The sequence below is a fragment of the Eutrigla gurnardus genome, assembly GCF_963514095.1.
Source record: "Eutrigla gurnardus genome assembly, chromosome: 11".
Lineage (NCBI taxonomy): Eukaryota > Metazoa > Chordata > Actinopteri > Perciformes > Triglidae > Eutrigla > Eutrigla gurnardus.
Genome location: NC_139925.1, coordinates 14,633,013 through 14,658,883, shown reverse-complemented (window position 1 = coordinate 14,658,883; position 25,871 = coordinate 14,633,013). Strand labels below are relative to the sequence as shown.

The window sequence follows — 25,871 nt, the reverse complement described above, 5'->3', positions numbered from 1 at the left end:
GAGACTTGAGAGCCCTGATACTATACTATGACATTTTTTTCATGACATACTATAGTATATATATACTATATACTTTTTCATTGCGTACTACTCTATGACTTTCTTGGACTTTTCATGGCATACTATACAATTACTTTTTTTTATGACTTACATACATTTTTATACCTTTTTAAAGACATACCACACAATTACACTTTTCATAGTACTTTTTCATGGCATACTATTCTATGATATATTTTTTAGTTTTTCATGGCATACTAGGACCAAAATAATACAATTTTCAATTTTTCAATCCTGGATTAATAAACACTGTATCTTCAAATCTAAGAAAACAGGATCAAATAATTATGGTGATTTTATGTCAAAAGAAAAACAAAATGTCAACATTGTTCTCGATTTAGACTTTATTCAAAATGTTGATAAACTTGATAGTCTTGATCAATTAGGCGTGAAATAACCAATACTGTAATGATAACAAACGTTCACTGAAACAGAAGTACTCAATGCTAACTCAGACATTAAGTGTGACAAAGATGTCCAATGATTTAAAGGAAGTGTTGCATTTAACAGGATTTATTATTTATTACTTGACCAGAAGGTGATGGGTTTTTCCAGCAACAGTGCTGATGCGAAAACTCCCCACTAGCAGCTAGTTCATTTAGTGGTTTTGGTCCTGAAGACAGAGAGGCCTTAATGCTGGTAGGGCTGAATTTGGTCCAAAGCCTGAATGCAACCTATTGATGACCGGTGTCACAAAGATTCTTGCTGCAGTTTGTCAAATGTAGTGGAATGTGTTTTTGGGTATGTTGAGTCATTGTTGACCTTTAAAGACAAAACCGTTTTGCTCAACGTTAGCCAACAATGTTTTGTTGTGCGGATGACAAACTGCAGACTTCAGCTTCAAACTGACATACAATATTTTTTAGGGGAATATAAAGCACCAGTGCATTATGGTATTTACAGATTACCCTTAATTCATAAAAAAAAAGAAATGAGTAAATCCAGTTTAACTCCCCCCTTAACAGCTTGATGATTAGTAAGGCCTTTAGAAAGTTGGTTTGACAGTCAGTGGTCATAAAATACAGAACATGGGATACTTCACATTCTAAATTATCACAAGATGCCACAGTGATATACACATCAGGAATCGCGGTTATATTTACACCATTTGGGAGTTCATATCTTTCTGTAAATGAGCCCTTGTTTTGTCCTTCATTGGGGGACACATTTTCTAAAGAAATTCTCAAAACTAACTGAAGTAACACAGTGATAAAAGGTTGGGTCAATAGGATCATCAGTCAACAGTATCAAAGTTAATTTATTAAACTTTTAGAGAGGGCCAGGGAGTGACCATGGGACTAGGGACAGTATACATCTGCATAGTCAGATCTCCATACTGTCAAGTTCACAGTGATCCGGAGAAAATATCAGATATAAAAAACTCTTTGCTCATCCAGAGGAAGCCATTCAACTGGCTGTAATTTTACTTATGATACTGAAACTGTGTCTTCCATCCATTTAACTAAATTCTGTCCTCAAGTAACTCCAGACCTTCCTGAGTTTGAGACCCAACGAAACCAATTAACTAGAACAGTGCAATAAGTTATATTAAACCAATAATGGCAAGGGGGGTGAAATTTGAGACACAGAGTTTCCATGTCAATGTTGAGCTTTAAAAGATAAGGAGGAAAAAACCCTAATTTGTTTGCATAAATGACAAAAATGCATGCACATGATAATACAAATTAGGACATGATTAAGACAAACTTTAGTACTTGAATGCACAAGGTCTGTTTTACAGTACAAGTATTGCCATTTTCTGCAGTCAATGTTCTGAACAAAAGTCTTCACGTGGCCACTCCCAGCTGTGAATTAATCCTTGCACAACTTAAATCAGAAATGATGCCGTTTCATTACAGTTCCAGCTGTCTCCAGCTGTGATCAGGGGAGATACGTTTATAAATTCATTCATTTGGGGCAGGTTTTCCCTGACATGAACATTCATGGCTGAAGTGTTCCCTCACTCTGCCGAGTGTGCAGAGAGCAAATATTAGCTAAAATAAACAAAGAAACAACAACACTTTTCTATAAATACCTGTTAGAAAATCCACATGGGCAACACATGACCATAGTGGTCATTTAAAATGTAATCCAACTGTTAAGTAAAACGATTCCATGTTTACTTTGTAGAATTTCCAGTGTTTTTCTACCTGCATCTCTACAATCAGGGCATTCTGGCAGGAAACGTACTTGTATCTCTGCTGTGATCAAGTAACCTGTCCCTAGAACACACACGATACTGCAGCATCGCAGACTTTTAAAACAGTCATAAAAGAGCATAAATGCAATACAAAACACCTGCCAGCATTAGGCTGATAATGGGATAAAAAGACATATTTACAAACAAGGCATTAGGGTTTTTTTGTTCAACATTTTAAGGGTACATGCATGCCTGATTATCAAGTCCAAAAAAATCTAAAAGCATGATCGCAACTTTGAAACTGACATGGAATGTATGTCCTGCTGGTTGCTAAGGTAAGGTCAAGTCTCTTCAAATTAAATTACCTATAAAAATATATATATAAATAAAAAGGTGAGGGTATTGTGTTGCGAAAGCTGCAGCAGCGGTCAACGTTTTGCTGCACCGACAGAAGGAGAAAGTTAGAAAGTAACAAAAAGGAGGGAGGGATGAGCGAAAAACGGTGGCAGTTGAGCACCGAGGATCCGACTAATACCGTGTTCACACCAAACACCAAGGGAATTTGTTCACCTCGCGCTATTCGCACTCAAGCTTGACCACAGGATCATTTGTGTTTATTCGTGTCACTCGCACTAAAAGCACCGGAGAGAAGTCAGAGCTTATCCATGTCAACGTTTCATCAAACATGGCCAAAATAACCACTATTGCTGCATTGTACATGTTGTTGAAGTCCTGGATACGCATCATCATATAGTGGTGCTTTGTGATGGTCACCAAGCTGTATTCACTATCTAGCAAGCCACACATCAACTGCTTTACCACAGCTGTGTGAACCAAAATTAACTATTTTGCTGTGATTTAATTCCAGAAAAATGATTAAAAAAAAGGTGCCAAAATAAAGATGCCGATTTGTAAAAAAGTCTGAAGTCCTGCTTTTATAGGTCTGTCTGCAAGACGACAAGCAAACAACGCTTGTATTCTGAATTGAACTCGATTGATTGGTCCGAGGCCATGCTAACATAGTAGCTGCTCGCTCAACACTTAAAATAACGTCACTTAGGCATAATACAGCAGCGACGTTGTTGTTTGTACCATAGACAGTCGATGGTTTGTACACATACATTTATATACACAGTTTCATCAGGTCAAAGACATGAGGTACTATAGGTAGAGCTCTGGGTGACCACAGACGGATACCACATGTTCTCCTCCATTCCTGATTCAGCAACGTCAGGACCTCAGTGACGACAGGAGGAAAATCTCAACACTGATAGGCTTTCGCGACACAAATTTCACGCTCACGTTGAAATATTCAACTTGCAAGTTTGCATTGACATTACAGGCAATCAGGCCGGGTGAAAATTTTGCCTTGCGTTTGTGTGAACACGGCATAAAAGCTGCAGATCCAGAATGTTCTGCTCAGGTTTCATAACTATATGTGTGTGTGTGAGTTCTAGGATAAGACGAGGCAGTGTGTAAAGCACAGTCTAGACCAAAGACTCTGTTTTAAAATGCTGCAGGTAAGAGTTGAAGCCGCATGAACCGGCCGCCTCAGCGTGCCTCGAGCTAACAGATGGCGCTACCTGTAATACAGCTTGTCAAGTCTCCAGATGCAGGTTTAAGAAGCTAAGGCACGGCACCTGTTTAAACAGCCAATCGGCTCGTAGTGAAGTCAGCTGGTCAAGTCTTTTATAAACTGTCAGCTGGTGGAAACGTCTTTAAATTGTTTGAGGAACAGCTGTTGACACCTTTTAGACGCTTTAAACGCAGAGAAAAACTGATTTATAACCGGTAACTATCTAATTGGATACGCCCAGTTTCAGTGCAGGTGCATATTCATGGTTAGAATAAAGAGCTGACAAATCTGAAACTTGTGTGGAAATAACTTGACAGCAGGAGCAACAATATGACCAATATGTTTGAGGCTATTAAAACCTGTAACAAGCTCAGCTGCAGGCTAATGTGTGTTATTCTATTTGACATGTTTCAGATGACCGTCCTGTCTGTCTGAATCAGCAGCTGTCAGCAGCAATCTTTTTTATTTTTTAAAATCTCTTTACCTATATGAGTCCATGGTTAGTTTCTGCCATGTGCACATGAGAGGACACCGCAGGCTCATGAACCCAGCAGTGTGGCCAGATCGCAGCCACGCGTGTCAATTCCTTGACCGGGTTTCCTCAGTGGGAACAGAAAGAATGATCACGTTTAGTCGCGCTGGTGTAAACTGGCAGGTTTCAGAACGTTGTAGACCGGCGCATTGCAAGCAGTTGCAAGTATCAACTCGTCTCATCACGAATCTTTGGTCTGAACTGGGCTTAAGACAATTCTCAAACTGAGATGAAGGTGCACGTTCTAGAACTCCTGTGACACAGATATGTTCTAGAAGTCTGAGAAGACTTTGCTACTCTCTAGAACACTGACATCACTATGTTCTAGAACTAAGACAAAGCTGGTTTTGACTATATGTCATAGAACTGAACAAAAACAATGGGAAACAGGTAGCCTGCTTCTAAACCCTCCAGGAGTTTTAGGCCTAAAAAATCTGTCTGAATGTTCTGTAACACTCTTGATTGCATGGGGGGAACTCTGACCACAGCAGATCACTTTTCAAGGCTCCTAAGAGAGAAACTCTTTCTCCAGCTCGAAGACGGAGGGCCGTCCTGGGGAACTCTGAATGCGGCAGAGCGGCACAGTGCAGTCTCGTTTCTGGCCCTCTGTGTCCATGTCCAGCAAGGAGCAGCCCATCCCCACATCCGAGGACAGCACCACGCTTAGGTTCTGTGCCGCCTTCTCTCCGGAGTAGTGGCCCAGGGAGTAGCTCTTGTTGCGTCCTCGCAGCAGGGCCCAGGCGTGGGGTTTGGCCCGGAACGACACCGGCCGTGGTCTGGAGAAGGCCTCACCACCCGAGGGCTTCTCCGACACTCCGTCCTGCTCCTTCTCCAGCTTCTTCTGTGTGGCTGGAGGAGGGAGAGTGGGTGGACCATTGGCTGTAAACAGACGGGGAGATACATTTTTGGAGTGTACGTTTTTAGACCGTGTGCATGCTTACTTCCCTTGACCTGTTTTGTGTTACTCACTTTTGTGGTTGGTGGTGTATTTCTTCCTGCGTAGACGTGTTCCTGTGTTGTGGTTGCTCTGCTCAGTGGGCTGGCTTTGGGTTTTTACTGGTGTCTGTGTGTTAGCTGCAGTCCTGTTACTCTGGCCTTCTGTAGATGCTGCCGGGCCGGGCCTGGGAGCCGCTGTGTGATGATTGGCGGTCACAAGCTCAACATTCCCGGACTTGGACTGTGACACCTCCCCCTCTGACTGTAATAGACACTTGGTTGAGTTGCATTCCATAATGGCCGACATGGAGATGAGATTAACAGGTTGGGTGGCGGTGTGGTTTGATGCCGCCTCGTCCTTGCGGGTGCGCCCGCTCGGTGGCGAGGTGCTGCGGCGGAACCGGGTTGCGCGCTGGAACAGGCCCTCCTTTTTCTTTTTCTCTTTCTCTTCCCGCTGGGGCTCACAATCCTCCCCGGGCGCTGAGTTTTTGAGAGCCTCCCTAATGTCATAACCGAGTACAACTGAAGCCAGCAACGAGCCGCAGCCATACAGTACGGAGTCAGTCTTACGGCGAGCTGACGTCCGTTTCAGGCTGTTGGTGGGGGTGAGCTGCGGGGTGGTGGAGGTGGATGAGGTGGATGTGGTGGTGTAGGGGTCGTCTGAGGTCTCTGATGGGCCTCCCTGACCTGCTGCCCCGACCCCAGCTTCTCCCGATCCACAATGCCCACCAGGGTTCTGAGGCTGCTGCTCGTCCCTCCACAGAGGTAGATCGATGTACACCTGGTTGGGGAACTTGAGCTGCTTTGGCTTGGAGTTGCTGTCAGGACATTCCTGGGAGAATGCCTCGTCTTTCCCGGCACCCGCTGACAACACAAAAGTGGAAGCCAGACATTATAAACAACAAGCCAACAAGTTCCCTCTCCCCTTCCCTGTACAAGCATCTCCAATTATGTAGGAGTAACAGACACTTGACAGAGATGCACTTCATTGTGATTATCATATAACCCTAAAAGGAAAGGATGTTATACCCCACTTTAAATTTGACACGCAAATAAGCACTCAATAAGATTTGAAAATGTGTTCATCGAAACAACATAAATTAGTCACGTTCGACAACACTGTGGAGCACAATAATCACTCAAATAACAAACGCATTAAAATATGAAAAAAAATATATATATATTTTTGTATTCAAATTAAAAAAAAAAAGGCACAGCATCCGATGGAGTTTCAGCTCACCTTGTTCAGCAAACAGGGCAGCGAGGGGGACAGACTTCTGGGATTTGACCAGGCTGGTGGACCAGGGGTTACTGCCGTCTGACAGAGGACGCACTCTGACAGAATGATGCACAGAAACAAATGTCAGACAAGAAAACAGGAAATGGAAGTTATTTTCATTTGTGGTGATTGTTGTGGTAGGTTACCTTATATAATATATATTACTGTATAAAACAGAGATGAGTGGAACAACACTACTCATGAGGGTGTGGTGTGTGAAATCTACCTCTCAGCAGAAGCAGGCCTTTCTTTGCTCTGTACTGAACTGGGGCCCCAAGTTCTTCCTTTCTTCTTGATTCCCTTTTTCACATCATCAAACTCCTCTGGCCTGAAGAGGGTGCTGCGGCCCCATGTACGGTTGCTCTCATCTTGAGTAACTGTTAACACAGTAACCATTAAGTGTTACCACAGACTCACACAACTGTGGGAAGGTGTTGTCAGAGAAACCAGGACCCTGACAGGGAATCTGGTGCAGACATCTTATTAAGCCTATTAAAAAAGTTTGATGCCATCAGGATTACCTAAGTAATTACTTTTCCCTTAAACTTTACTTTGTTTTCTCAGGATGGATATAAGCTTTTAAATATGTTTAATGACTGCATTTGATTCAGGAAGATTCAAAGTGACTAATCTTCTCATACTAGAAAATAGCACCAATTTATATTGATTTTTGAAAATGTAAAAATCAAAGCAGAAAACAAAACCCCAAAAAGCTGTTGTTATAAAAGCCTCTTATAGCTGTGGGTTAGTGATTGTGAAGTGAGGGAAAGGAGGATGATGGAAAATGTCAGACCAACAGACGAGGGCCAAAATTCCCATAACTAGGGAAATGTACTAATTAGCACTACTACCAGTATGTTTTCTTTTTTTTTTTTAGATCCAATTATGTAATTCAAAACACATGATTCAACAACAAATCAGAACAGCTGACTGGCCCAAGTCTGTGGCCTAAACCTCATCATTGTTATTAGAGTACCTGTGAAACGATTGTAATCAGCAGCACCAAAGTCTTGTTAAAAATCCACACATCAAGAAAACCTCGTCAATCGGCACATAAAACATTTAAGGAATTAACCCCTTTTAATCGCCAAAGTTAGCCAAACAACACATGCAGCGCTTGGTGCTGTTAGCCACACGTGCGCTGCATGTAGGTAGCCGAGAGCTTGCCTTTCCTCCTGAGCCCACAGGAGGTTGTGAGCTCGCTGGTCAGATCAACATCCTGTTGGTAAACATACAAACTGTCCCTCTGCATGTAGGACGTCACTGAGGAGGGAAACATACATGTTACGGTACCTCGAACCAACATCAGCTTCATGACACAATGCTCCGAGCTTATGTTCAATTTTATCATTGAAGAATTGTTGTATTGTAATTTAATTAAAATATTTTAATTAATAAAAAAAAAAAAAAAAAAATATATATATATATATATATATATATATATATATATATATATTTTTTTTTTATATATATATATACATACACACAAAATATCCAAATCTGAAAATTTAAACTGGTTATATACCCAATGAATATCTAAACAGTCAAATATTCATACCCAGTATGAGCTAGGAATGTATAATTGTAATTGAAAAGAATGTACTGTATATGTGGGACAGTGCCAACTGTACGCACTGCATGCATCCATTTCACGTGACAAAAAAACTCTATTTTTAAGAAAATCCGAGTGCCTTTTTTCGTAGTTAGACATTTGCTTTTCTCCATTTGACATTAGTGTCACAATACAAAAATTCTGACTTTGATAGGTGAAAAAAAATCAAAAACATCTGGAAAAGTAATTGAATAATAGCTGACAGATCATAGAACTTAAAATGTATTTTCCAGTTAATTAAACTGACTAAAATAAAATAAAAAAAGGATTCATTCTCTCTCAACTCATAGGAATGGCTCTTATTAAAACACACTTTATTTGCCGGTACTATTAAAACGGGGTAGTGAACTCTTTTTAACGGCAGGGTATTACGATACTTTTCTAGGAGTCGGTATCCTGTGCAACACTACATGAAATCAATATTGAAACACTGATCCCTAATCAGGTCTCAGATCTGGCAATTTGGTGTGGAATATAAGTGCTGAAACCTCACGCTTGGACATAAACACCATCTATCTAATATTGTAAGCAAGACAAAAACAGTTTGGTCTATTAAAAATGGGCCCTTTTGCACTTTATCGATCCATCTCCACTAGAGCTAGACATGACATCAGCATCCACCGAAAATGCTGAAGAGGAATTTGTTCCAGTTATTGCAAGAGTATTAGTGCGTGACTAACAAGACCGCCAAACTGTTCAAACAACTGGCTGACTGCTTATGGCTCTGGAGCTTTCGATCACACAGCTTTTACCACTGTGACACTGTTCCCATTGCTCCCATGACATTCCCAGAGTGTACATCAAAAAATTACAGAACCACAACACTGACACTGAGACGACAATCAGATCTCACACTCAGGAAAACAAAGCGAACTTACGCTGAATGGCTCGTAACCGGGGGATGAGTGTGGGACTGCTGGGAGGAGAGGAGCTAGTGCTATGAAGGCTTCGCCTCTTGTCCATGGATGGTGACGCCTGTACGGTGATCTTGTGCTGGAAGTCTGCGAAAAAGCAACATGAGCATACAAATTACAATCTCGGAATAGTAGGAAGGTTACAAACCAACATGCGTCTTAAGTAAAGCGTTGCACCACTGGCACAAACAACAGATGTTAGTGTCCATTTTCCATTAGATCACCTGACAAATATTCTGGTGTATACACAATCAAACATGTGCGTGGTTGTAATTTGGAAAATACATTCGGCAAATTTTGTCTCAAAAGCCAGAATGTACTTCTGTTCACCATTTCATAATTTTTCTAGACTCGCAGAAAGACTTAAATACTGTGCGTTTAAAACAGAATTAAACTATTTTTTTATTTGTTGAGGATCAAAATAAGCTTGTTCACGGCTTCACAGAGTAGATGTACTGAGCACTGATGGGACACAGCATGAAAATGCTATTCACTTCTGCAGGATACTGAATAGACATTGCTTTCTCAGTGAACATCTCACATTAACCCAAGGTCAGTCACAGTAACAATGTAGCTCTTTTTACAACTCACACTGAAATAACACCATTTTAAATATGAAACACAGTCGAGACAATTCTGTTCACTCACCTGAGGGCAGGCTGATGCGGTTTCCGTCCTTCAGTTTGAGGCGGGAACGCTTGAATTTACCCTTCCTTTTCTTGACGTTGGGCTTGTCTTTGTTGAGCTGGAAAATGAGGATGTTGAGCTCTCTCTCCAACACGTTGATCTCCCGCTCCGCCAGCTGCTGCTCCCGACGCTTCAGCAGCTCCTCCTGAGACTTCTGCTGCAGGGTGGCCCGTGTCAGCTCCTCTTCTCTGGAACGCAGCTCCTGAAAGAACCAGGTGTTAAGAGACATAGATAGCCAAATCAACAGACATACTCCTGTTGTCATCACCTCCTGGGTACACTGACACACCATTAAGGCCAGAGAGAAGACAGTCTCTTTCTACTCTAGGTGGATGTGCAACAGTTTGTCTTTTCTGGAATTGAACACTTAGTCGCTTTGCGGGTAATGTAGGTGCCAGCTTTCAAAAAAGGACTAAGAATGCATGTCTGTTGGTAGAGTACTCTTTTAATAATGAACCTTAGTTCTCCTCATGTCTACACAATCTTGTTAGATATCAGAGTTTAGATACGTACAGAAATACATCTTATAATTCCAATATAATAAGAGAAAAGACAAATATCGTTTGCCGTCTATTAGATAACTCCTTCTATAACAAGTTGGTTTCAGGAGATTATCGCCTGCTGCTTCAGACCACGTCTCCTCCCATGGCTTACTCCTTATTCATTCCCCCCATTTTCTCTTTAGTTGTTCTCAGCTGAGTATTAATAATCCTTACTGGATGACTTCCATAAAGCAGCTTTACAGTCAAACCACTTCAGCCACCCACCTAGACACGGATTACGATGGGACCTTACAGGGATTTTTCTAATTTGATGGTTAATTATACAAGACATCTGATGAAATATGCCATGTGAAAATGTTAGATAATGCCCAAAGTTATTTTTTGCTTTTCTACTTCTGATTCATGAAAGCTTTACCAACTGAAGCAAGTCTCTAAAAAACAAACATTTTTAATATCTGTGTCATACAGTTCACCATTGACCGACTCAGCTCTATGTGCTGATCCTGCTGTTTCTACAAACACTAATTTGCCCCCCCCGCTTTAAGCCAGCAATGGGAGAAGGCAGCAGATTAAAGTCTTAACAAGAGGAAGTATGCTGAAGGACCTCAGCATTAATGACACGTTTTGTTAAACGTGCGATTAGCTTTTCCACTGAAAGTAACCAATTAAGCCTTTTAGCCTGTAGAAATCTGGCCCAAGTGATTCTGCGTGGTTAAACTAATCTCAATAACAGATTGGTCAACATGTAGCATCACTAGAAAATAAAAAAGAAGAGAATAGTACTAGAAGGATAGAAGGTCTGCTACATATACTGTATGTTAAGTTTCCAACTTCCCACGCAGTGAGACAGGGCTGGAGGAGAAAATAAAAAGCCCCGATATTATGTGCAAGATGTAATGTCAGTTAGTGATGGGACAATATAGGATTTTATTGTGGATCATGATAAAAAAAAATAAATAAAAAAAAACAGTGGACGCCTTGCCATGGCAACGGGGGAAAACAGAACGTCGATGAGCCAAACCAGCTGCGAGGATTTCCCCTTATAATAAGCACTGCTGCCCTTCTGTTTAGGCCTATCATTAGAGCTGCTAGTTAAGTCCATTTGCCTTGATCAAATAATTTTGTGTGATCATTGAGTGCGCCATAGTCTCGTCAATATGTGGGAAACACTGTATATATAAATAAACATGTTTCATCACGTTGCCCTACCTTCTCTTTGGTCCTGAGCTCATCAAACATCTCCTGGATCTCCACACGCCAGTCGTCCTGCATGCTGTGGAAGGAGTCCTGAGGCATGGTGGCCATCACCGCCTCCTCGATGGCCGACAGCTGCTCCAGGATGCAGGAGAAGGAGGGACGCACATGGGGGTCCTGATCCCAACACTCTGGACACACACATTGCGATGTGAAGATTGACACATTAACAAAGGCAGTCACCACCAAATACATGTATTGTACACAACCATGCATATATTAACTAAAAGATATTTAAGCATTAGCTATAGAACAGACAAGTTTAGTGGTCGTTGCAGACAACGTCCATTTTATATTTTAATGTTACTTATATGGTTATTTAAGGGACTGGGTGATTATTAAAAAAAATTGTGAGAGATTTCATTGTCAAGTTTGAAAACTTAACATCAATAAGCATTTTACAGTTGTGTGTTTTTGTGTTGATATTTTGTATCCTGGCTTGGAATAAGATCTCTGAATCCTTATGGAACTTTATTTTTAACAAATAAAAACTCACCACTCTTTATTTTTTATAATAAAAGGACCTTGTGTAAAAGTCAAATAAAGCAATAAAAAATGAAAAACTATTTTTAGGACTTGCTTTTTACATCCTGTAATATCACCATGTTTAACATTTACCTTCCATGAGCTTGGCGAAGGGTTCGGGGCAAGTCGAGGGGATTGGCAAAGTTAATTTGTTGACTGCCACACCGTAAGCAACAGCCAGGCCATCTATCCCACGATATGGCACCTCCCCTGTTAACAGCTCCCACAGCAAGACACCATAGCTGCATATGCAGCGCGCACATACCAAGAAATTAAAAAGAAAGTGAAAGGAAAGAGAGAAGAAGGAATACTTAGGAAAGGAACGAGTAATAATGTGTAGATATTGTATCCATGGGTCTGTGTCTGGAATGTTATTCCTCATACCCCCAGACGTCACTGCCTTTGGAGAAGAGAGATGACTTGATCACCTCGGGGGCCATCCAGGAGTAGGTGCCTGCAGCTGACATTTTTGTGGTTTTGTGCCACTCCCTGGCCAGGCCGAAATCTGTGATCTTCAAGGTCTTCCTCCCAATGTCGTCATTCTCGATCGTTTCAAATAATAAAACTGAAAAGGGAGAGGGATACATTAGAGAGAGGCCGTGTAAGGGAGGCAAAAAAGGAAGATAAAGATGCATGAGGGAAAGGAGTATAACAAGCAATGAGTGATTGCAAGAAAGGAAAAAAAATGGAAAGATAGGATTGAGATGAAAGTGACAGATGTGAGGGGGGTAGAAGAAAAAAAAGGAGAAAAGGGACGAGTGAAAGAGAAAGGGAGATACAAAGAGCAAGGGGACAGAGAGAAAGACGGCCGAGCAGGTGAGGATATGATAGTCGATATTCAACAAGGCCAACAGAGGTATGCAGGTCATTTATTACTGTAGTAATAGAAGGTTGACAGCGCCACAAAGCACCTGTCCTCAGGTCCTAAAACTGTTAAACACATTAAAGACAGAGGGAACCCTCCAAACCTGCCTGTAACACTACACCTGGCCTGAGAGCCCTGCCACAGTGGAGCCACAACCCACTGACGTGCAAAGTCAAGTTTATTCACTGATTTAATATTAGTGCTCCTGGTATTGTTTCAAATCCCCCAAATGCTCCTATATAAATGTAAGTATTGCATTTCAGACCTGTTACAACTCAGATACACATCACTCCAAAATGAACAAAACATTTTTAAAAAAGTGTAATGAACGGGTATAACTGCGCTAGTAAAATAGATCCCAAATAGATTACATTACACTGTCTTATTAGGAAAATATAATCCTAAAATATGTAAGATTCATACACATAGGTGTGAAATGCAGGGCTGCAACTAACAATCATTTTCATTATTGATTATTTAATTTTGTGCCGATAATAAACATCAACTTGCTCAATCAATTAAAGTCAAAATATAGTGAAAAATACAATTGCCTCACGCCCAAGGTGAGGTATTCAAAATCTTGTTTTTTTTTTCAGTTCAAAACTTTAAAAAGGTACTCGGTTTAAAGTGACGTATAACAGAAAGCTTTGTGAACCTGTGCCACCCACAACCAGGTGATGACTGGAGAGTAGTTCCATTGATGGCCTCCATCTACCTTCAAACACTGGTCAAACCTCATGCCCCGATGCGAGCACTTTGCTCCTCTACTTCAGCTGGCCGGCTGGTACCACCATCGCTGAAATCAAAGAAATGTCGCTCAGCAAAGTCCAGACTCTTCTCTGTTCTGGCGCCTCAGTGGTGGAACGAACTCCTGACCAATATCAGGACAGCAGAGTCACTTGCCATCTTCCGAAAAAGGCTCAAGACTCACCTGTTCAGACTTCACTTTCGACAAATGTACTTATTGTAAGTCGCTTTGGACAAAAGCGTCTGCTAAATGCCCTAAATGTAAATGTAGTAACATGTTTCTACTGTCCGGTGTTTCCGTTCAACAGGGATAAACCTACTCTCTGTGTGCTGACACAACAACTGCCAGTGTTACTATTCTTGTCCCCTCTTTCACAACAACAAGCCGCCGTTTGTGTATCCACAGCCAAAGCCAATACTCTTTGATCCTTTTGGTATCATTTTCAACATTTGTTTTTGCCTCTGCCAAGATCTTCTCACATTACAAACTGTCCCATTTCATTATTTACATGCAGTCCTGACAAGTCAACTTGAACAGAGAGGTATTCCATCAGCCTCGCTACCTTTAGCGAGAGTTGCGTTCCATCAACGTGACTTGAGGCACTCTCCGCTAAGTAACCATGGGAATTTATCCGACCAAACTAGCTTGCTCCGGGGCAGGCTAACCATCAGGCTTACTTTAGCAAGTACTTTTTACAAAATTACATATATCAAGTACAAACAGACTATATTTTCATCAAGCGTCTAAGAATACACGCTTGCAATTAAAAATATGAATAAATCGTTTATTTTGTTTAAGACCAACTGGCCATATTATTATCTAAAGCCCCCAGTTGGGTGAGTGGTGATGCTCTTGCCCCTGGATGTGGGCATCGCAGGTTCACATCCCAGCGAAGACATCTCATGTGTGTTTTTTTGCCTGTATAATTGTCTTTAGATCAGAGAATTAGACCAACATTTTACCTTAACTATGATAAATATGTCGTACAATTTCCCCAGAACCCAAATATAACTTGCAAAAACATGATAGGCATAAAGATGTTATTATTAATAGCATGTATATCCCAATGACAAAGGCATTGCTGCATGCAATTTTCAGCCACATAAATTCCTTTCAGGTGAGTTCATTAATAGGTTCATTGAATGTGTTCATTGAATTGTTGAGATAAATGAGTTGGTCAATGTAGATGCATTTACTAGGCCTATCTAAAAAAAAAAGAGAGAGAGAGAGAGAGAGAGTTCCAGACAAAGAAAGAAGTTTCTCAAACTTCCATGGTCGGGAATTGAACCGTGGCCGGCGGCATGCAAAGCCGGCGCGTTACCTCTACACTATCGTCACGTTTGACAAATTGTTGTCAGTGTTATATTAGAACATGTTACTCTTAACGGTACTTCCGTATTTAATCGTTCGGCAATTCTTGCCCAAGCAGCCTCGCGATTTTTATTTATCACTACAGTATTCCCTGTTTTGGTTATGATGGGTTTATACTCCTCGTACAGTTCCATCAATATTTTTTGCGCTGGTCTTTTCTGCCATTTTCTCGATGATTCGACATTCACGGTTCTGGTCTGGCTTCATATCCCGTGAACGGCGTAACACACGACAACGTTAACCTGGCTTGAATTAGCCTCAACAAGGCGCGGCTGAAATGCGTTAATGGAACGGGTTTAGCCGCAAGTGGAAGTTGGCGTTAGTTCTAACCAGGCTTAACCAGGTAAGCGCCGCTTTAATTAGCGAGTTTGGTGGAATACCCCTCTGGTCCTACCAGCCGTGTTGATTTGACACAATAACAAGCCAGCAGAGAAAATACAATTTTCTCCCAGTTGACACGACAACACAAAACCGCCGTTATCCGAAATCTCCACTTTGGCCGGAGTTTTTAGAAATAATCGTTTCCTGTGATAAAAACAGAGTTTTCGTGTAAATGAGAGGCCAAACTGCGTGAAAATATCTGCGTTTTCCCTTCGTGTAAACGGGGCCTCAATGTCCCTTTAGGTGGTTTGACGGAGGCACTTACATGTTCGGATTAAAACAAACACTTAAATTGATTGCTGAAAACTTCACCTTTCGGTGATATTAGTTGGGAACCTGACATAGTAGTATATTAGGGGTGTAACAATACATGTATTCGTACTGAACCGAAACGGTACAGGGGTCACGGTTCAGCGCGTGGATTTACACGGAGAATACACGGTATAAAAATAAATAAAACTGCCCCGGGAATTAATTACTGAACTACTGTTAGAGGCCGTCCACACAGAAACGTTTTTTGTGGGTAAACTTACAAGGCTTGTGCGTTTCGGCCGGCCGTCCATACGGATCCAGCGTTTTCGGAGCCTGAAAACGCACTTTTTTGAAACCAGGTCCCAGGGTGAAAAAGAAAAAAACGTCACCCCTCCGTTTCGTGTTCGTTTGCATGTAGACAGCAAAAACGCATACGCTGACGTCATCGCCCCGCTCCTCGACCCTTGAGCCTGACTTCTTCCCCGCGACGTCTCGTAACAACAACAACAACGGCGGCCTACATGCGCGTGAACCTGCTGCAGCAGATATTCTGCTCCTCTGTATGACGGCGTATCAGGGCCACTGTATGAAAAAAATGGGAGCCGAGAGAGGGGGGCGATGTTCCGGGAAAAAAGTAGCAGAATTGTGACTTTTTTAAGATGCTAACAAACAACCAACACATTTATTTTTCTTTAAAGGTCCTTAGGTTGACGGCTGTTGATGCTTATTGTTGGTTTTATTTATACGGGCCAAAATTGTCATTTTATGGTGGTACAACCTGAGACATGCACACTAAAAAAATAATTGCCTTCTGCATTTTTTTTTTTTTCTGTCCCCTCGATTGCCCAGAACTCGTACCGAACTGTGAATTCAGTGTACCGTTACACCCCTACTCTTGGAGCATATTTTTAAAGAAAAAAAAACAAGTGAATAACGGCTTCAGTGTACTTCTCCTTGTTAAGATACCAAAACGTGTGTAATGATAAAGATACATAGTAGAAGTGTTGGAAAACACATCAAAGCATTTGAGTTTCTTCACCTACTGTATCACAATGTGTACTTGTATGCGATTATTTGTTAACAGCTTCTGTGTGTGTGTGTGTGTGTGTGTGTGTGTGTGTGTGTGTGTGTGTGTGGAGAAGAGAACAGACAGCGTGGTCAGAAACTGTCTTGGAGACCTTGAGAGATTTATGAAACTGTGTATGAGGAAAACCGGAACAATCATATGTCAACTTTTCTTCTTATATAGTGCAATGCCCACTCCCATAACCGGCCAAAAATTGTAGTTGCTTTTTTTAGAATAATACTGTTACCAGAAATACAGATCTGATATCATATCAGTATTCTTTTTTTCCCCAATTGGGATTGGGATCCTTCCTCTGTGAAGGTAAATGTATGTATTACGTTTTTATATTTCTACTGCTATCCTCTCACTCATATGTTTGTATTCTTCCAGTCTGCATCAATTTAGGCATTTAGGCAAATCATTTACACACATGCCACTTTGAATACAAACACCAAAGACATTTAGCTATACCACTACAACCACCACAGCTTTTACTTCAACAACCTTCTTATGAACACAGGAAACACACAACTAGTAAAAAATGTTTTCCCTTCGGACACACTGAAGACACAGTTTCGGGGTGTGAAATGATTTCAAGTATTATTTTAACTGTATCGGGACTCCTATGGGGCTCTGCTAATAACAGGGATATTGGTGCCATTACTAGCCTCGGGCACCGAGGGGATCCTCTACCCGGGCTGCAACAATAGGAATTCCATTACAAACTGGTTTCACTAGACAAGTGATATACTTCTACTTCCTGTTGTCAAGTTCTCTCTGTGATTCCATAGATTCCTCCAAGCAGGCTCTGTAGGTTTATAGTGACTTATGATGGGTTAGTTACACAACCAAGGACAACAGTGGTTTTGGGATAGCCCCATCTGCGTTCATTGGCCTATAGAATATCATGCCGAACACTTTCTTTGTAGCGCGATGATACTTCAGTGTCAGCCCTCTAGAAATTCTGATAAAAGACCTAGCTCCTGTATACGTGACTCTATGCTGACGTGATGCTACGAAAACAACTTCAAACCCCCAGCCAGCCAGCCCACCATTATATTTGGTTACTGGAGTGGTTAACCAGTGTTATGTGATTTATTAGTACAACGGATCACCTGCAAGGACATATTGGGTCAGTTCTACTCGGACTACAAAAGGAAACAAGAATGCTTCCGATATCAAAATCTTCAAAATATTCTACATATGAATGCACAGTCTGTTTATAGACATTATCCATTGTATAAATCTATCCAAGCATACAGTGCAGTCAATGGAAATGTAGACACTAAGACTATTTATTGCTTCAGCTCTGTACTTTTTTTTTTTAAATCAAAGAATTAACTGTGACATATCAAATGAAATAAACGATCACTAAATAAAATAGGCAATAGGTGCTGCAATTATTTACATTATTGATTAACCTGCCCAATTATTTAATTATTGTTTATAAAAGGCTCAAGTTCTTAGATGAAAACCTTGGCTCAAGCTATTTACATTTTATGCATGAACTGTATTATATAAAAACAAAGGATATTCAGCAGCATTCAGAGTGGACACTGGAGGCTGCAGCTGCAGTAGTGAGGATACAGCCAATAGCGACCCTCCAACAGAAACGGACTAATTTTATTTTGCTAATTTAATGTTCTGTTTTATTGAAATTGAGTTATACTTTAATGTGTCTCACTGGTTTCAGACTATTTTTAAATTTTACTGCAGAACTGAAACACTTTGACTATTTCGACAGAGACCAAAATCCATGTTTAAAAACAAAGCAATATGTCAAATGAAAAAGAAACAATGACAGCAATATAATCTTTTGACAAGACATAGAATTCTTGCCTCACAATTGCATTCAAAAAGCAGAAAAATATGCTCTGGTTGACTTCTTTTAAGGTAATCCTAAAAGTCAATCCCCAGGCCAAAACCCACCCTCTATTAGGAAGACAGATCTAGATCATTTGCTCTCAATATAAAGTTATAACTTTGTAAAGTCTTCACAGCTTTTTTTTTTGCTTATACAGACAATCTAAGGTCTGTTTGGAAAGGACATGTTGAACAAGTGGAGGTGGGGTATTGGTAACCTTATTATTACTTGTGTGTCACATGATTTGAATCCCTCTTGAAATATACATTTTAGGAACTGCACACTCGCACTGTTACACATCAATAAAAATATTCAGAGGTTACGGCAAATGCAAGAATGCTATGACATCCTTGAGTTTGCTGGTACGCGTCACTTATAGTCACTTATATGGGTAAAGCAACCTAAATTGTCAATTAAAAAAAAGCTCATCATCTGTACTCCTCAACCCAAACACACAAATACTTTTGAAAGGACACTAAATGTAAAAAAAGGAAACGAGTAACACAAGGGCCATATGCTATAAATACAGGAAACTATAGTTGTAACTGTGTGTTGCCTGTTATGTTATAATCAGAGGTAGATTACTACGTGTGCTAGTTGCATAAGCTACAAGTGATGTGTGAATCTGTTTCATGATCGAATTCCTGTTTACTTTCAGATTGATTTACAATCAGATTTTCCATTGTGAATTGCAAAAAGTCTTGTGATACATTACAATGACTGTCCTATAAACCTGCTGTGTCTGAAAAGGCTATAACTCAATGTTTTCCATGCTTTTTCTCAGTCTATATTTTCTTACTCTTTTGAAAAGAAAAATGTTTTGAAGCGGACAACAGTGCAACGCAATTGGAGATGGATATGCCTCCAAGGCAGACCCCACCCTCGGTCCAACCCCCATTTAATTCCCCTTTCCAACAGTGGATCTCCAGGCAGACCCATCTTTCATGGTGGAACAGTGGGAAGATCAGAAGCGGATCTGCTGCCTTCAAAGCAGGTCCCACGCTTCTTTTCATTGCTCCATCCCCCTCAAGGTAAAAAAGCAGAAAAAAATACTTTTGGGGCAACCATTTCTTCTCTCTTAAATTAACTAAGAATACCCAATGTTCAACTCCCTTCAACTCTGCAGCAGGTGAAATTCCACACACCAGTGATAAATGAAGATTAAAAGCAAGTTTAAGAGTGTTTTGAAGCACATTTGCAGTATCCCTATTCAGTAGATAGTAAATAGTCAAAAGCCAGTTAAATGTGTTACTATCTTTCTCCCTCAAGTATCAAACAGGTGTGTATAAACTGCTCCAATATGATATGACTTATGACAACCAAACTTTGAAATAGTATACTTATCTACTACGAGAGTGGTTTCAAATTAAAGCAAAAATCTCAGCATAATCCTGAGGCTTCCTTCATTTTTTGTGGCATATCTAAGCATTGATGGTTACTGTATAAAATTCTTAGTACAGCCTCCTAAGTTGACGTGGCGGTATTTTTGTAACTGTGCCAACAGACTAAGCATGAGAGTAAGAGGGCTTCCTGTAGTAAGCAGAAACAAGGCTGCTAAACATTCCCCGACTGGTCTGTCTCTCCCAGTTGAAATGAGAGTGCCCCCAGGCATTCTGGTTGATGGGAAAAGGATCAGGGCTAATGGCTGGCTAAATCCATCTATCATGGCCACGTCTCTCCGGGCCACTTGCTCTTTGTCTGTCCCCATCCTCTCCTGGTTCGTGTCTGTTTAAGCTCGAATTCACCCACAAAACATGACAAATGTTAAAAGGTGTAGAGCTGGTACCTTCTGCTGTATTAGCATCTCTCAATGCACTAGGGAACTACTGAGAGTATTGGTTGATTTGGAAGGCGGCTTTTCTCAGCTGTGGGCCATTTTCCTTTTCACCCTGCCCTGCAACAATAGGTGCAGTCAGGGAGAGGTCATAAAAAACACAGTGAAAGCATCTCCACTCCTCCTCTCTCCCCTCTGCCCATTCTCTCATCAGAGAAAAGACAGGCAGTAACTGTCTGTGTGTCACCAGGGGTAATTGTGGGAGGCCTGAGAAAAGTTGCCCTAAAACACCTAGTCAAGCTTTGGAAACCTACATTCCACGTATTACAGCAGTAGAGCAAGCCAAAAGACAAATTGCAGGAGAGAAAAGGGATTCTCTATCGATACTTCTCCTGAGTCACACCATGCCTAACTATTTTCTCTCCTGTGGTGAGCTGGCTGTGACCTAGCAATGATAAGGTGTCTTCTGCAATGCTGTTCCCACAGAAGTAAGGTTGTTCACCCAAATCTATGAGACAACTTCTGGGTAGTATTTTCATACTGAATGATGCAGCAGCGGGAGGACAGGAAAAATGAAATGGAAGATGCACGCATGTGTTACACGTATAGAGATGGAAATGACAGGTGCACTTGTCATATGCAACCCATCTGCACCTTTCCCAGGTTGCTGCAACTACTGACAACCTGCAATGGTGTGATGGGTGGCACATGTTCTCTCCACTTATTATTTCCCTTCATCTACACTTATGTCATGGCACTAAGCAGAAAAGGACATTCCTTCTATGCTTCTACGACTTTTGCCACACAGATCCACAAAACAATGGCTGAGTGAATAAAGACTCGGGGAAGGGGGGGTGCACAGATACAGCATGATGATGAAGTCGAACAATAGCTTAAGATTGATGGGAGAATGCGGTTGCACACACTCCTCACTGAACTCCATCAGTTTCAGTGGCATTCAAGCACACATTCCTGGCATACTATGGCTCGCACCAAGATGTGAAACTACAACGTGAATATGGGCTATAGATGTTGGCTCAGGGCCAGGTTTCAGTGTGATTTCTGGCTCTTATCTATTCCTCTATGAAAACTTCCCCTCCTAGCTGGAGGGAGAGTTTAAAATGAAACTTGCAAGGAGTCAATGAAAGGAAGGAATAACCAGACTAGGATAAAGAACAAAAAGATCGTAATTCACAATAAACTTACCCTACTAACCCAATAAATTATGTATCCATGCATCTGCTGACATGCTATTGTATTTAAAGGACATATTCCTTCATTATAAACAGAAGAACATTGCAAGTGTAGTTTGTTTGTCTGAGCTTGTCGAATTTGAGCATGCCCAGTTATGTCTTCCCCCTCTCCAGAAATTACAAATGCGATCCATATTCGCCAAACTACCCAGACTTAATATGTCATTTTAACAACAGTATTAGTAAACAACCGTTTTTGGATGACAATGGAGCGCTATGGCACTCAGGCTGCAGCTATACACAAAATACTTCGGAGAATAAATTATTTGTCTGGGAAGTCTCTTGGTTTAAATAACAAAAAAAAACAAATAAGTAATCCAGTATTTCAAGTCTGAAAATTGTGTTGGCTGAAATGTAAACATAAAAAATAACAATAAGCGAGAGGGAGCAGAAAGTAGCAAGGGGAGGAAGGTCAGTAAGGAGAAAAATAACGAAGTAAGAAGGGAAACCCCCTCAGTTTGTGGCAATAAAAGAGTACCGCTGCTCTCTGGGAGATTAAATATGAACGTAACAAAACAAAACGAGGGCTTTGAGACCCTCCGAGTCCTAGCCATTCTTCTGGCCACAGTAGCCTAGCAACCGCTGCTTGACCAGTCCATTGTGCAAACGTATGTTAAGCTTTTATCCCTCATTAGCAACATTCCTCCCTGCAGGCTGGGATTTTACAGATTAGGTTGAAAAACACAAAAGAGATTGGACAAATCTTGCTGACTTCCAACATACTACTTTACAGGCTAATCATTGATCAAATAGATGTATGTTTGTCTGTGTGGAGCATGTGTACACTGCAAGTTGATAAATAGCAGTCTGTAGTCTGTAGTAGTTGAATGAAGGTGGAGAAGTTTAATTGTGTACCTGTCTGTGTCCAGGTTTAAGAAATATGCTGGAATTAAACAACTTGACAATATAAGCCAAAATTTAAAAAGAGACACACCAACAGCCATTTGCCCATAACACATCAGTCATTCATTATTAAAAAATAGACAGTTTACTGACTAACAACCACTTGTTAATGTATCCATTTTCTTTTTACCCCATGTAGATGATTCTAGCTACTTGTATCCTTTTAGAAAGACGTACACACCAACACCATGACAAACAACAAGCTCTCACCATCAGTTGCAACAATTTCTCTGAGCTGCACTATTCTAGGTTTCTGCTGGGAAAACAACCCAACACACCACAGGGTGCCGTTTGTATGTAGGAGAGAGTCTTTTGTGAACTCACTGCCCTGGTTCAAATCAAACACATACAGCTTCATTCATTCTCTTGTTTTAGATACGACCGTATATTGACTACAGATGATCAGACTTCTGACTCTGAGACGTGCAACCACCTGCAACTAAGTAACAGCGCTGGTAGAATTCATTGTCTTTCTTTTTGTGGTTAACGGCTTAGTAGTGGGCTATGGTGTAGTGGAAATCAAAGAATTCATTGAGAAAAAGTGACATTTATTCCACTAGCCTTCAATCTTCAGGCGAAATGCAGACTTCCCAGGTTTCACTAGAGTACAGAACTGCAATGAGCACATTGTGAATGATTTCAAATATTCCCTCTTTACTTAAACCTTATGCTGTCTCTATGTCACAGTGAAGTGGCAGGACAAACACACTGACTCGCAGCACTGTGCCTGTTCGGGGGAGTTTGTTTGTATATGTTCACCAAACATCCGATTAGCTTTAACAGTCTAAATGGCAGTTAAATCCCCTCTCTCCATCTGCCCTATAATTAACACAAATCTTCCATCTTAAATAAGACTACTTTAGGGTAGGGCTCGTCTACAGTATTTATTTCATGGCATTGGGGGCGTCATATGCACACAAGTATGCACATGTTTTATTTCAAAGTTTTGTTTAGAATTATTTGAAGAAAATCCCCAATACACACAATATCTGGTTGTCCACATTCAAGATGTGATGGTTCATCTTAGAAAGTAAAGACATTTTATTCTAATGCATACTTACAGTATTACACTTCTTTTTTTCCCAATACCATGTAAGTATTGGCACTCGAAGATGTGTTTTTTTTTAGATTTATTTATTTTTTCTTGTGAAAAAATAGCTATGAGGGACAAGGTGTAAACATTTTGTCATGCTTTTATTCTCTCTAGGTTTGTGTTGTTATGATCATTAGGCATATGTTGAAAATCATATCTTCAAATATCTCAATCTGGTGATCATGGATCAAGGGTCCGGTCTGTGTACATTTCACATGTTTTATCTCTACATTCACACATGGACTCTCACAGCTGGAGATAAACAGACATCAGTAAACCAGAGCTGCTCCCAGCATGGCCTCAGGTTGATAAGTCTCCGATCACAAAGGGATAAATAGTGTTTGGAGTCATATTGCACACATAAACACACCTGCGTTGAAGTGGGTAGCCTGTGTCAGTTGGTATATGACTCAGACTCTTTTTCTCATCCAGTCTTGTCCATTCATTATTCAGTCCTGGGAAACTAAAGTTTGCTGGCTTGTTGTCAGTAACCAGCCCATGGCTATATGACACTACTCAAAAGTGAGACATGCAAATCCTCAATCTATCTACCAGTAATTATATTTTTCCAAATCATGAGCATCTGAAACAATTGTGAAACTCAATTTCCTGATGAATAAGAAAACATCCCTGTATTGCATAAAAAGTGAAAGTGGTTGATTTTCTCTAGTATTATAATACTTCTCTGTCTGACTTCTCTTCACCCTATGACCTGTGGTATTAGCGCTGGCTGGTCGAGCACATGGCCTGACAGTGTCGACTGAGTATGTCTGGTTATGTGTTTGGTAAAATCACTGGCTTTATTTGAACAACATTGCAGCTGGGACTGGAGAGGGGGGCTGGGAAAGTGTGAGAGTGTGTTTTAAAGGATTGGGGGGGTGAGTGCAGGGGGCTGGGGCGGGGGGGAGCCCAGCTGTGCAAACTCTTTATTTCACATCCTCTCGATGGTGTCCTCCACCACTTCATGCACCCATGGACCTTTTACCCCCTCTTTAAATCCAGTAAAGTAAAGGGCAGCACAGCTTTGTGAGATATAAATTTAGAGTTTTCAGCAATCTCAATTTAGGCTGTAATGGAAAAACTATAACAACCTGTATGCACATTGTAACCATTCTACAATGCCTCATGTAATTAAACAATCATTATCTTTATCAGTTAGTTAATAATTGCTTTATAACTATAAATAACTGGGCAAATTCAACAGGTGGATGCTTCTCCTACCAGAACTTTCTCCTAAAGTCAGGTTACACGCGCACACGCACGCACGCGCACGCACACACACACACACACACACACACACACACACACACACACACACACACACACTCTCTCTAACTTACTGTTGCTAGACTTCAGGTCACGGTGGATGATGGGTACCACGGCCTCCTCGTGTAGGTAGAGCATCCCGCGTGCGATCTGCACGGCCCAGTTGACCAGGATGTGTGGAGGGATGCGCCTTCCGGTCAACGCCCGGTTCAGTGTCCCGCCTCGGGCATACTCCATGACCAGGCACAGGTTGGGCTCCTCCAAACACACTCCTTCCAGTTTAATAATGTTGGGGTGCTGTAGCATGGAGAAGAGTTTGGCTTCTTGTTTAACACTGCCGGCGGTGGCCGTTATGTCCTCGTCTGGGTCCTGCCGAGCTGCCTTTACGGCGACCTCCTGATCTTTCCATGTGCCTCGGTAAACTTTGCCAAATCCACCCACGCCTATGATCTCCTCTAATACCAGTTCACTGAAGGGGATCTGGACGGGCGAGCTCGGGACTTGCTCCCGGGTCCCCACGGACCCACTCGTAGCAGGGAGACGGTAAATAGCCGGCTGATAGGTGACATAGTTTGAGGGGAAAATCCCGACCCGGTGGTTGATTTTACCCGTCCACCAGCCCTCGTCCCCGGAGATCGCCGCGTCCTTAGACAGCACCTCCACCACGTCCCCTCGCCTGAGGCTGAGCTCATCCTCGCCGCTTGCCTCGTAGTCATACGCGGCCGTCCACAGGGACCGGGTCGGGCACAGCGGGGCAGAGTGAGCCCACGCCTGAGCTGTGGGGGAATCCGTCCAGGCATGCTCCCCCGTCCCATCGCCGCCCGGCCGCCCTTCACCGTTTGGGAAAGCGGCCTGCGAGACATCCATTTCTCGGGGGCCGTAGCGGCACCATAGGGTGCAGGGCTTTTAGAACAAAACGAAAAACTTTAAAACGGTAAAATTAAACTTTTTTGAAATCCTCATGCTGTCACATCCACGAGACTAGCCGGTGTTCGAGATTAACTGGTGGCTGAATTA

General features: G+C 41.5%; 1 protein-coding gene across 2 annotated transcripts; it reads right to left on the bottom strand.

Moving 5' to 3' along the window:
- Positions 1 to 4,250: 4,250 nt before the first annotated feature.
- map3k21 (mitogen-activated protein kinase kinase kinase 21) lies at positions 4,251 to 25,837 on the bottom strand. Of its 2 annotated transcripts, XM_084020806.1 has the most exons (11): positions 24,929 to 25,837; positions 12,403 to 12,583; positions 12,112 to 12,260; positions 11,449 to 11,624; positions 9,698 to 9,938; positions 9,014 to 9,136; positions 7,691 to 7,786; positions 6,750 to 6,900; positions 6,485 to 6,579; positions 5,278 to 6,108; positions 4,251 to 5,187 (listed from the first exon to the last, which is right to left on the bottom strand). In XM_084020806.1, exons 1-11 carry the CDS (start codon positions 25,719 to 25,721, stop codon positions 4,817 to 4,819), a joined length of 3,207 nt encoding a protein of 1,068 aa, XP_083876932.1. In that variant the 5' UTR covers positions 25,722 to 25,837; the 3' UTR covers positions 4,251 to 4,816. The 2 variants fall into 2 exon arrangements, with proteins under 2 accessions (XP_083876932.1, XP_083876933.1); XM_084020807.1 differs by lacking the exon at positions 7,691 to 7,786.
- Positions 25,838 to 25,871: the final 34 nt, after the last annotated feature.